This window comes from Stegostoma tigrinum, chromosome 14 (genome assembly GCF_030684315.1).
Source record: "Stegostoma tigrinum isolate sSteTig4 chromosome 14, sSteTig4.hap1, whole genome shotgun sequence".
Lineage (NCBI taxonomy): Eukaryota > Metazoa > Chordata > Chondrichthyes > Orectolobiformes > Stegostomatidae > Stegostoma > Stegostoma tigrinum.
The window spans coordinates 10,382,681-10,395,565 of record NC_081367.1 but is presented as its reverse complement, the minus strand read 5'-3'; the positions used below and the strand labels follow the sequence as shown (position 1 = coordinate 10,395,565).

Genomic DNA, 12,885 nt, shown 5'->3' with positions numbered 1-12,885 from the left:
AATTCACAGCCACAACCAGCCCTCACAAAACACTTTACAGTTTATGCAGCAGTTTTGAACTGTAGTCACTGTTGTCATGTTGGAAACACAGCAGTCAATTTGCAAGCACCTAGCTCTCTCGGGCATGCAACAGTGACTAAATAATCAGTTTTGTGATGTTGACTGAGGGATTAACACTCTTGCGGGCAGCACGGGGGCTCAGTGGTTAGCACTGCAGCCTCACAGCACCAGGGACCCGGGTTTGATTCTAGCCTCGGGTGACTGTCTGTGCGGAGTTTGCACATTCTCCTCCTGTCTGCTTGGGTTTTCTCCCAAAATCCAAAGCTGTGCAGGCTAGGTGGATCGGCCATGCAAAATTGCTAGTGTTCAGGGAGGTGTAGATTAGGTGGGTTATAGGGGATGGGTCTGGGTGGGATGTTCTGAGGTTCGGTGTGGACTTGTTGGGCCGAAGAGCCTGTTTCCACACTGTAGGGATTCTAATTCTAAGGGCGGCACTGTGGCTCAGTGGTTAGCAATGCAGCCTCAGAGAGCCAGGGTTCAATTCCAGACTTGGACAACTGTCTGTGCGGAGTTTGCACATTCTCCCCATGTCTGTGTGGGTTTCCTCCCACAGTCCAAAGATGTGCAGGCTAGGTGGATCGGTCATGCTACATTGCCTGTAGTGTTCAGGGGTCTGTGGGCTATAGGGAGATGGGTCTGGGTGGGATGCCCCAAGAGGCGGTGTGGACTTGTTGGGCCGAAGAGCCTGTTTCCACACTGTAGGGAATCTATCTAACTATCTATCTATCTATCTATCTTAAAATATTTTTAGGATAATGCCCTTTCTCCAAACAAGAGTCTCACATCCATCCAAACAGGAGATGGGGCCTGGGGGTATTATCTCTTATAAAGATAGAGTGTCAGTGATGCAACAACATTCACTGGTGCTTTGGCCAAGGTTTCTGTGATCAGTTTTGGGGTGGGTCTCGAATTGAGAAGGTTATGAGTTTGAGGCAAGTGTGTTGTCAACTGGTTCACAGCTGACAGGGAAAAGAGGCTCAAATATGCTCAAAGGAAAGCAAGATCCAGCTGTGGGTGAAGGGAATGTAAGACATTGCTAGGATGAGGAAAAGATATGATGGAAGGAAGGTTGTGCAGAGTAGGAACACTGGCCTAAAAAAAATTGGGCCATATATGACTCTTCTTCAGAGTTGACCCATTGCAAATATGTGATAGGATGAATTTTATGTGGTTGTAGGGGCAAGTGGAGGAAGAACACAACAGGAAGGTTTGTGTAGAATAGAGAGTTTAAGTGGCACAGATGCCATGGAATGAAAGGTTCAGGAAGGCAAAGGAGGGAGAAAAGTAATGTGGGGAATAGAGACTGTGGTGAAATCCTTATCTGATGAGAAACAGAGTGGTAATGTTTGCAGGAAAGAAACAAGACTTCAGAGTGAGTGTGAATGGTGGGGTGAACATTTTTTTCCAAAGGTTCAGGTCAAAACAAAAAAAAATGGAATCAACATGGAGCACAAAGTTTATGGTCTAAAGTTTTCAAATGCAATGTAGAGCCCAGCGAGCTGTGAAGTGCCAAATTTGAAAATGAGATGCTATTCCTCAAGCTTGCAGCAGGCTTCACTGAACACTGCGACAGGCAGTGAGGTGAGCGTGAGAGCAAGGCAAAGGAGTAATATAAGTAGAGACCGCAAACTTAGGTTCACACTTGCAGTCGGGGTGCAAGTGTTCCACAATGTGGTCACCAGTCTGTGTCTGGTCTCCTCAGTGTAGAGGTGGCCACATTGTGAGTGGTAAATACAATACATTGAAAGGAGTACAAGCAAATTCTGCTTCACCTGGAAGGAGTGTTTGGGGCCTTGGACAGTGAGGTGGGAGGAGGTGAGAATGCAGGAGTTACATCTTCTGCAACTGAATAGGAAAGGGAAAATCAGAAAGAGATCAGACCAGGATGTTGGAGAAGGGACAGTCACTTTAAAATGCTGACAGGGCAGCAGAGAGGTAGATGAATTTTGTGGTGGCATCATAATAGAGGTGGCAGAAATGGTAGAGGATGATTCTATGATCGTGGAGCCTAGTGACATGGAAAGTGAGGACAAGAGGTACACTATCGTTATTTTGGGAGGTAGGAGAGAGGGTAAATACTTCAGATACTGGTCAGCTACTTTGGAGGATGGGGAAGGAATCTCCAGTTGAGATCAAAGAAATACCTAATAGAAGTGCTTTTGTGGAAAGTTGCATCTTTACTACAGGCGAGACAGAGAGGAAGAAATTCAGAAAATGGAATCAAGCCCTTGCAGAAAGAAGGGGTGTGGAATGGTAGACAGGGTAGTTGGTGGGCCATAAGGAATATCAGTAGACCATCTATTGGTGAAAATGGAAACAGAGAAATCAAGGAAAGAGAAGGAATGTGTCCAAAGTGGATCAAGTGACGATCAGAGAGGGGTGGAAATTGGAAGAGGAGTTAATAAGGTTTTGCAGTTCCAGATAAGAACAGGAAGAAGCAGCAATATGGTTATTGATGCATCATGGGGAGACAATGACCTTGTAACATCATCACTAGACCATTAACCCAGAAATGTTCCGGGGTCCTGGGACAAATCCTGCCATTGTAGATGGTGGAATTTGAAATCAATAAATAATCTGGAATTAAGGGTCTATTGATGACCATAAATTCATTGTTGGCTGTCAAAGAAAATCCATCTAGTCCACTAATGTCCTTTTAGGGAAGGAAACTGCCATCCTCACTTGATCTAGCCTACATGTGACTCCAGGCCACAAGCAATGTGGTTGACTCCTAACTGATCTCTGGACAACAAGGGATGGACAATAAATACTGCGTCAGCCAGGGGCATCCTCATCCTCTGAATGAATAAGAAATAACAGAAATAGATCTTGAAGCAAAGGCCTGCGTAAAACTGGAATAAGGGATGTTCCACCTATCCCCCACCAAAAAATTTGGACTCACACAGAGTGCCCATTGCAACAAGCATTTATTTGGAGTAGATGGAACAAAATAAAGGAGAGATCATTCAGTGAGACCATGTTTAATCAGATGGAGGAGGATGGTGCTATTTAGCCTCTGTTCAGGCTTTGGTTCAAGGAAGAAGCAGAAAGCTTTCAAACTGTCTTAGTGGGTGATGGAGGCATAGAGGCATTGGACATCTGTAGTTAAGAAAAGGAGATTGGAGCTAGGAAATTGAAAATTGTTGAAATGATGTACGGGGTCAAAAGGGTAAGGTGAGAGATTAGGATCACAGAATCCTTTCAGTGTGGAAGCAGGCCATTCAACCCATTGAGTCCACAGACCCTCTGAAGAGAATCCCACCAGACCTGCCCCTGATCTTGTGCATGTAAGCTGCACTTTCCATGGCTAGCCTGCCGAGTCTGCAAACAATGGGCAATTTTAGCACAGTCATTCCACCTAAATTGCACCACTTTGGACTGTGGGAAAAAACTAGAGCACCCAATAGAAACCCACGCAGCCACAGGGAGAACATACAAACTCACACAGATAATCATCCATGGCTGGAATCAAACCCAGGTGCCTGGCACTGAGAGGCAGCAACACTAACCACTGAGCAATCATGCCACCCTGACCTGTTAGACTGAGGAGAAATGAGAGTGTGAAGACAGGAAGAGATAAAGTGTGTGAGGTAGGAACAGGCTAAATATTGGGTCTACCAAGATGGTCCTGTTCATGGATTTTGACAAGGAGGCAGGAGTAAGCGGTCAGGGTTGGAGGGATTACAAGGTGGGAAGCAATGAAGGGAAGGTGACCAGGGAGAGGGAGTTAATGAAACATTGTTCAATAGGATGTCATTTCAAAGAGTTGGTGCTCAGCAAGGTTGAGGTTGGCATGCCAGCAGATGCCAACAGAACTGACCTGATCAGGAGGTTTTTTAACATAGTCATGGTGAAGCCTCAGAGAACAGAAGGCAAGAAGTTCAGGCAGGTCAGAGCGATTGAGAAAAGCAGATAAATTAAGGTGGCTGGGGCCATGCTAACCATTCTTAATGAAAAGATTCAAGAGCAGGAGAGAAGCCAGAGGGAGGCAGTCAAAGTGGAGAGAAAGTAATAGAGGCAGGTGAGAGGGTTCACATGCAGGAAGAGGACTCCTGCCCAAAGGTGTGAACATGGAGTTGAAGGTGGTGGAAGAGGAGCTGAAAGCTGAGGCGGAAATTTGTTGAGATGGAAGCACAGGGGGGATAAAACTTCAGAGAGGACGGTAATTTGAATGCATGGGCCGAGTTAGGCGTTGGAAGAAGGGATGGGGTCAGAGAAGGATTGGAGGTACCAATGAATGTTAGAGCCTGAGTTCCATAACAACTGAGAGGAAGAGAAAATTAGTTCTGTCAAAGCATCAGAGAGAGACAGAGGGAGAGAGACAGATTTCAAACAGAGCTGTTCATTAAAGTAACATTCATTCTGACTCTGTCCAAACGCTTCACTTCTTTGCAACAACCCGTCTCACTTTCCTCTCCTTCTGTTCCATGACGTCTTTGGCATTTAATCTTTCTTGTTTTGTACCTATCCCAGACATTTGCCTTTTGATTCTTCCTTTACCACCCTTCTTCAGCAGTATCGCATCAATCACATTTTTACTTCCCTTGAACTGCTGAAGAACAGTCATATTCAACTCAAAATGTTGGCTCTATTTCTTTCTCCACAAATGCTGCCAAGTCTGCTGAGTATTTCCAGCACCTTCTGATCACTCACTGGTGTCTCATCGATGGCACTCTTCAGCATTAACCCTTTCAGAGCCGTAGATAGCTGTTGTTACAATGGCTATGCTGCAGGTAATATTGGTTGAATAAAATTAAACGTCCAACTTGTTCAATATTCTGCCTTCCTGCCAGCAAGAAAATGAATGACAATCTTTCCTTCGCAGGACAGATGGAGGCTAAAGTTAGAAAGACACCAGAGGGTAAGAGGAGGGGTGATGTATTCAGGGAAAACACCAGTGGAAAGTGGATAAATGGTAGGACAATTTTTAGTATTTGAATGGTAAGAGAAGTGTTAATAGTTAAACTAAAATGATTTAAATTAGGCTAATTTAATGAAATTTATTTTAATGAGTTATCGTCACTTGTATCTGCAAGGGACAATGAAGTAAAATACAGTGACAAGCTTCAACTATCACCACAATCTGGTGCAGTTTGATTAATTCAAGAATAAAATAGACAAATATGAAGGAAAGTCCAATTTCCGTCTGCCACGTTCACCATGAGCCAGCTGACAAAACACGCCTACATTGCCATTTGTGCTGGGCCCACCAACGTCACAGCTGCCACTCTTCAGGAGCCATCTATTCATCGCTGGGCCCGCCCCACAACCAGAAGCCCCCGGTCTCCGTCACTGCCACCGCCACACCTTGCTGACAAACAGGAGACCCCCACCCCCCGCTCCGAGCCTGCCATTACCACGAGCTGCCACCGCCTTCACCTCGCCAAGGCCCGGAGTCCCCGGTCCAAGCCGACCGCAACCAGGAGTCCCTGACTTCACTGCCATGCCAGGCCACAGCCTCACCATCAGTCCCGCTCCGGCTGCTCCCCTCCGCGATGTCATTCCCTCTGCCGTCGTTGCCAACAAGGAAGAAGACGAAGAGAAAGAAAAAGAAAGAAAATAGAAAGGTTAAGGAAAGAAGGGAGGAAGCAGACACCTGGGATAGATGGGTCCAGGAGCCCAGATGCCCACTTTGCTGGTGCCACCATCTTTGATTTAAAGGGATAGAATAAAACTCTTGAGGTTAGATAATAGTTAAGTCCCATTGTACTAATGAATGGAATCGGTGATGGTTGCTGATGTGAGATACATTTAGTCCCAGACTGAACCAGCAGAAATGTTCTCTACTCCCTATTTCTGTAAATACTTTAAATAGATAATAAATGGTACTGTTTTTCAGCTTGAAGACAGACTCGCCACTTTCTCTCTAACCTCAATAGAATTTCACAGCATATGTATACAGAAGCTAACATTGCTATACATATTAAATCATATAGTGTATGTTAGACAGAGCTGAATCATTTTTTTTAACCCAGGTATTGTGCACACATTTCAGAACTGAAGCTAAGATGCACTCGGGGCTGAATGAAAGTGAAGTGTTCCCTTCTTCCTTGTGTGTGAAAAATGACAAGGGATGGTTATTGCTGAGGACTGCGGCTGTTACAGAGTTAAGTTCTGTAACTTGAAGTAGGTGTGGAATGAGAAGCAGCCCTGTTGTTGTCTGGCAGAGCTGAGGCGGGAACCTGAGCATCAGCTTGACAGAAGGTCAGATATTTACACAGGGAAACGCCACAAGAAGCAGAGAGAGAGGCAGACAGAGACCTTTACATGTTCAGTGAAAGGAGATGCGAGACAGAAAAGGCCAGGACAGCCTTGTCACCTGAGGCTAAGAGATCAGGCAATTATCAACGGGACTTCCCATCACCTAAGAGAGAAGGCTGATTCTCAAAGCAAGGTTTCATTGTTAATAATGATGGGGAAAGTGTTCATTTGCCTGGACTGAGTTTGCAACCAGGACAAGTTTCCAAAGCTTTTCTTTAGGACAGTGGGCAATCAGGTCTCTGTGACATTATATCTAAGACACATCCAGACCAGGCCCCATGGGTAATGAGTGAAGCACCAATAAACGTGCTTACACGTAAATAGGAACGCCAAAGAAAGTTCTTTGGAAGATAATCGCATTCTTCCTTTCTCGAGATTTTTCAAGGATCAAAAATAACAGCATGTAGAGAAAAGCGCCTGAGTGCGAGGCTTCAACCGAAAGTGAGTATTCTGTATTAGGACCTGCAAACCCTAGTGCAAACTGGATCTAATTCAGAAGCGGTGAAATCGAATCCACACATTGGAAGAAAGAGAAAACAGAAATTCACGACATTTCATTGATGCTCATATCTGTCTTGCTGTGGACAATAACATACACGGAGACAAATGGCAGCCTCACTCGTGGTGTTCCTGACCGTGACAATGTGCGTCGATTTTGTGCTGTTTAAGCTGGTGCAGACTGATCGGAGTGTTGTGAGAACAATGGGGAGGAAGGCCCTACCAGTGGAAAAGAATTTGGACCAAATAATAAATGTGCCAGATAGTCAACAGGTGAGTGAACAGGCAGGTAAGCAAGCTAGTGAGAGAGCCAGGATAGGTGGGGAGGGCTTGTAAGTGAATCTGTGCAAGGCGGATGAGTGTGTAAACATGTGAGCGCACAGTGGAGAGTGTGTGCATGTCAATCTACGCAAGTTAGGAAGTGTGTAAGTCAGTGAGCATGCTATGGTGTGAGCATGCAAAAGTGTGCCAATGCAAGGTGGACGAGTGCATGAACACTCAGTGGAAAAAGCATGTAAGTCCTGTTGGTCTGAATCAGGAGCGGCTCTACCTTGCAGCTTTTTTAAGAGATCTGGATTTTCTTTTTAGAATCTTAATAGCATTTGAGATTTGTATTCCCAAGGATTGAGTTACAGTCTGCGGTGCAATTGAAGTATTCAGATTGTTTATAGGTGCAATAACAGACACCCTGGGAGTTAAGTTACATGCTGGAAATAAGTGAAGAGTGTGTATGGTTTATATATAGACTAATGGATATAGAGAATGAAGGACACGGAGGAATCAAATCGAAGGCTTCAGATGGTTTAAATATAAAATAACCAAAGAGCCTGGCAATGAGTTACAGGCTGGAATTTAATCAAGGCGTTCCTATGGCTTAAATATAAAATAACAGATACCAAGGGAGTCAGGTTCAAGGAATCTAATCAAGTGTTTCATATGGCTTGCATGTAGAATAATAGACATCCTTCAAGTGAGTGACAAGTTAGACTTAAACCAAGATGTTTGAATGCCTTATGTATAGAATAATGGATAACCAAGACAAGTTTATACAACAGAGTTAAATTGAAGGGTTCAGGTGGTTTATAGATAGAATAATGGATATCCAGGATTAATGTGCCTTCCGTTTTTATTTTGTGTGGTGTGCAGGAATTTTTTTTTAAAGTGCATTGGCCCTTTAATTTTACATAGCTGCACATAAGCAGGAACTTAGTGGAGCCAACTTGTGTGGGGGCTTGCGGGTTCCTGTGTAGTCATACAGCTTAGAAGGAGCATTTGCTCAGGGCTGAGTTGCAGGCTAGAAAATGATCACGGAGTCTGCTTGGTTTATATATAGAATAATGGATATCCAGAGTGTGCTACAGCTCGCTGTTAGTTGAGGAGTTTGGGTGGCTTATATATAGAATACTGGATATGCAGGAGTGAGTTCCAGGCTGGAATCTAAATGAGGACTCCAGATGGTTTATGCATAGCATAATGTAAAGCTGGGAATGAGTTCCAAACTGGACTGTAATAAAGGGGTTTGAATGATATATAGCAGATGGAATAATGGATGCTCAGGCGTGAGTGACAAATTGGAAGCTCGTCCAAAGGTTCCGAAACTGTTAATTGAGCTTTGCCTTTCTGTTTTCCTCGCAGCCTTTCAATTTGATCTTTGTCCGTTCTACTCTTTCATTTCCTCATGATCTCATTCTGCTTGCTGACTTTCTCCTTATTTACCCTTAAACTCCCCCTGTCACTGTATGTTTCCCCATAGTTTTCTATCAGATACTTTCTCGCTGGTTTGCTCAGTTTGCTCTTGCCTTTTGCTTTGTATTTGGGTAATGGCTAGGGTTTGTGGCCGGGAGCTGGGCGAGGTGGGAGAGGTGGCGGATGAGGCGATGGGATAGGGGTGGGGATGGGAAGGTTAATGGCGAAATGGCAGAAAGAGGTGAAGTTCGAAAGCCAAGACTGGGCTGCACCAAAGTCAAGCCTCTCAAGAGCTGCTGAAATGAAACTCACTTTGAAACGATGTGGCTGCAAGTTGGAAGGGGACAAATAGATGAGCAATAACTTACGGTTAAAGTACAATGTAAGGGGTGTTTTTTCTGGGTGGGTGTACAACAAAATGAGTGAAAATTCAACTTGTGAGAGAGCCAGGTTATGAATGTAGTTATGATCCGTTACAACGTCATGTGTGTGACCAAGACCATAGGACATATAACACCCCATATTGAGCCTGATCTTGCTCTGGAGGCAGAAGACTAATTGCCAATGTATATGCAGTTTAATTTACACCCAACAGTGCATTACAGGGTTGAGATGATGGGCTTGGGTGGCTTAAGTGCTGTACAACTCTATGGCTCAACTTCATTAGCGGTAAAGAGCTATTAGAAATCCAATGGTTGTGAAAGGTGCTGCATCAAATCTAGATTCACTATTTGCCCAGCATTGTCTAGATTTCATGTAGCAACTTTCACAACTACTGGAAGTTTCTAAAGTCCTTACGGCTGTTGAAGTAGAATCATAGAATTGTACAACATAAAAGTCATCGAAGCACTTCGTCTCGACCCTGTAACTGGGTATACATTATGACATATATAATTGATAAATAGCCTTAAGAATAGGATACCTGGCAGTGAGTTACAGTCTGGGATCTAATCAGTGGAAAGCAAGAAAGAAACAATGAAGATGGAGAGACTGAGACATAAAGTCACTGATGTTTGTGAAGCGGTGAACTGTTTTGTCTAGCAACGTCACAGAAACCTGCGAAGAATCTTAGCCCACGCCTGTTAGAGATGGGATTGTCCAGCCCTGGGTGTTAGTGATAGTTTTGTGTGCCAAGAAAGCTCATTGATGACGAACTTGATACCAAGCTTTGGTTTGATATCACTTGATTGCCACAGCACGCGATACATTCCAGATTCATCAAAAGACTCTACTGTCTATATCAACACAAGTGCTTTAGGACAGGCAGAATGGAAGCTAAGAAGACAGCAGTTGGTGAACAAACGAGAAAAGTGCAGAAGGGAAGAAGCACTTCCAAGAGCTTGAATGGACCAGGCAATATGTTTCAATGTGAATATGAATGTATTATTCTGAGGACCGTGAGCAATGAGGAAAACATTCGGAATAGGGTTGTAGGCTGAATGAAAATTCTGCTTCAGCATGCAGGAGTTGCATATGTTGGCGATAAAATTTTAGCAAAGGTGGCCAAGGAAGAAAAGGATTGAGAGATTTTACTAATTGTAAAAATGGAAGCGACTAAGAACAGGGACTTTCTTACGAGTGGTGATGATCAAACGTCATTTGACTTGTGTTGGAAAATAATTGGGGGGCTTTGTCTCCATTGGGAGTACTCCATGATACTGAATCATTGCAGAGAAAATGAGGGTAAGATTTGAAGGAAAGAAGATGTTTATAACAGTGACAGATATGTCATCGCAGGAGATATGAATTATTCTAAAGCAGAAAATGACTATACAAATGGGTATGTTTAGAATACATTACTTAAAAATGTTTTCTTAGTTATGCTGTATCCCCATCAAGGAAGAATACAGCATTGCAAATGCTCTTAGCAGAGGCAGACCAAGAGGTCCTGAAAGACAACAAAACATTGTTTTTTAGTGACGGAAACCTGATAAATCTCACATTGAAAAGTTACCAAAATGGAATTCAAAGCACCTTTCATAGACATTGGAGGTCTCAGACCTCTTAATGGTTAATAAAGTAGGGTCATAGAGTAATAGACTTGCACAGCTCAGAAATAGATGTTTCAGTCCAACTCATCCATGTTGACCAGATATGCTAAACTGATCTAATCCCATTTGCCAGCATTTGGCCCATATCTGTCTAAACTCATCCTATTCATGTACCCATCCAGGTGCCTTTTAAATGTTGTAATTCTACCAGCCTCCAACACTTCTTCTGGCAGCTCATTCCATACACACACCTCTCTCTGTGTGAAGACAATGCCCCTTAGGTTCCTTTTAAATCTTTCCCCTCTCACCTTAAACCTATGCCCTCTAGTTTTGGACTCCCCTACCCTGTGAAAAAGACCTTGGCTAATAACTTCATCCATGCCTCTCATGATGTATAAAACTCCACACTTTTGAAGAGCAGTCACTTCCTTAATGTTGAAAATGTGGCAGCCAATTTGTATGCAGCAAATCCCCACAAATGGCAATGCAAGAAAGACCCCGGGTACTTATTTTTTGATGTAACAAAGTGTGGAGCTGGATGAACACAGCAGGCCAAGCAGCATCTTAGGAACTCAAAAGCTGACGTTTCAAGCCTAGATCCTTCATCAGAAAGGGTCTAGGCCCGAAAAGTCAGCTTTTGTGCTCCTAAGATGCTGCTTGGCCTGCTGTGTTCATCCAGCTCCACACTTTGTTATCGCGGATTCTCCAGCATCTGCAGTTCCTATTATCTCAGGTATTTGTTTTTTGTTGTGATGTTGGTTGAGTGTTAAATGTAGGTCAGGACATGAGGGATAATTGCCGGGGCCTTCTTTGAAATTGCATCACAGGATTTTTTGCCTCCTCCCAAATCGGCAATGGGGCCTCAGTTTAATGTCTAATCTGAAAGAAAGTACCTCTAACAGTGCAACACCGCCTCAATACAGTACTTAAGTCAGACTGAGTTTTTGTGATGAAGCCCTGAAGTGGGATTTGGACCCATGATTCAGATACAAGAGTGTTACCAACTGATAAAGAGCAAACTAGTTTTAGGAGAGGTATAAGATGCATAAGATAACAAGGTGTAGAGCTGGATGAACACAGTAGACCAGGCAGCATCAGAGGAGCAAGAAAGTTGACATTTCGAGTCTGGATCCTTCCTCAGAAGAAGCCCAGACCCAAAACATCAGGTTTCCTGCTCCTCTGATGCTGCCTGGCCTGCTGTGTTCATCCAACTCCCCACCTTGTTATCTCAGACTCCAGCATCGGCAGTTCCTCCTATCTATAAGTAGGGTAAGATGCTTTCTGACTGGAAAATAAGTAGCTCGATAAAGTCAATCTAGAAGTTAGACAAAAATCATTTTTAGTTGGTTCTAAAAATGAACCATGTAACAAATATCCAGAAAGATTTGAGAAATTTAAGGACATAACAGGGAAAATCAAATGCAAGATAATAAATGTTAATTTCGGCTTGTTAAATCAGTGAACTCTTTAAAACTCACGGACTAATGATTTTTGAAAGACAGGTCCTGATTGATAAACTCAATGCCAATTTTCAACCAAGTCACAGACTGTGGATTAAAAAAGACAGTTGAATAACATAACCATGGATTATCAAAGGACATATGATAAGCAAGATGTGAAGAACTTCTTCCAAAACGGACACCTGGCTGTGAATATGGTCACATGGATAAGGAGATGATAAGAGAAGATGTAGCTCCATTAACCTCTCCTGGCCCACAATACAACCATCATCACTAAGTCCCCCAGTGTTGACACCTTAAACCTGTTGTTGACCCAAAATGGAAATGGACCATTCCTATCAACATCTTAAACTGTAGAGGTAATGTGCTTCTTGAGAAGTGAATTTACTGAAATCATTCAACCAACAAGACTGAGACCATGACTATGATGGATTGTCATCTCTTCATATATCGCCTATCTATCACTCATTGCTGATTCCTTTAGTCCACTCCAGTTTCAAGTAGCATTTTGAACATTTCCTGTTTAGTCATGATCCCCAACATTATTATAAAGTTTTACACCTTTGGCTCTGTAAGCAAGCAGAATTGAAAAAAAATAGCATTTGTAGATGGTTTGCGGTGAACTGTTTTATTGTACATTTGGATTGTTTTCGCTCTAATTTCCATTACAGAGATTTGAAGAGTAGAAGGTTATTGGGAAAGCTAAAGGCTGCTTTTCCTCGACAATGGTTGGAGTTCATGTTTAGTTGAATAAGTGAAACCCACTGATCAACATAAAGTGTGGGTTGGGTGAAGGTAATTCAGCCCTTCAAGACTGTTCATCCCACAAAGCAAAATACGACAGGCTCTCTTGTGAATGTTTAAGCCATTGAGAAAATTTCATGCAAAATTTGCAGTACAAAAGCTTCACTCTCAGGTCAATTGCAAAA

At 43.2% G+C, this 12,885-nt stretch overlaps 1 protein-coding gene across 1 annotated transcript in view; it reads left to right on the top strand.

Moving 5' to 3' along the window:
* Positions 1-6,241: 6,241 nt before the first annotated feature.
* Positions 6,242-12,885, top strand: part of LOC125457865 (erythroferrone-like) — a 99,944-nt gene continuing 93,300 nt past the window's right edge. Inside the window, exon 1 of the mRNA XM_048542574.2 lies at positions 6,242-7,092. Coding sequence (XP_048398531.1) covers positions 6,928-7,092 — 165 coding nt within the window. The 5' untranslated portion in view covers positions 6,242-6,927. The remainder of the gene's footprint in view (positions 7,093-12,885) is intronic.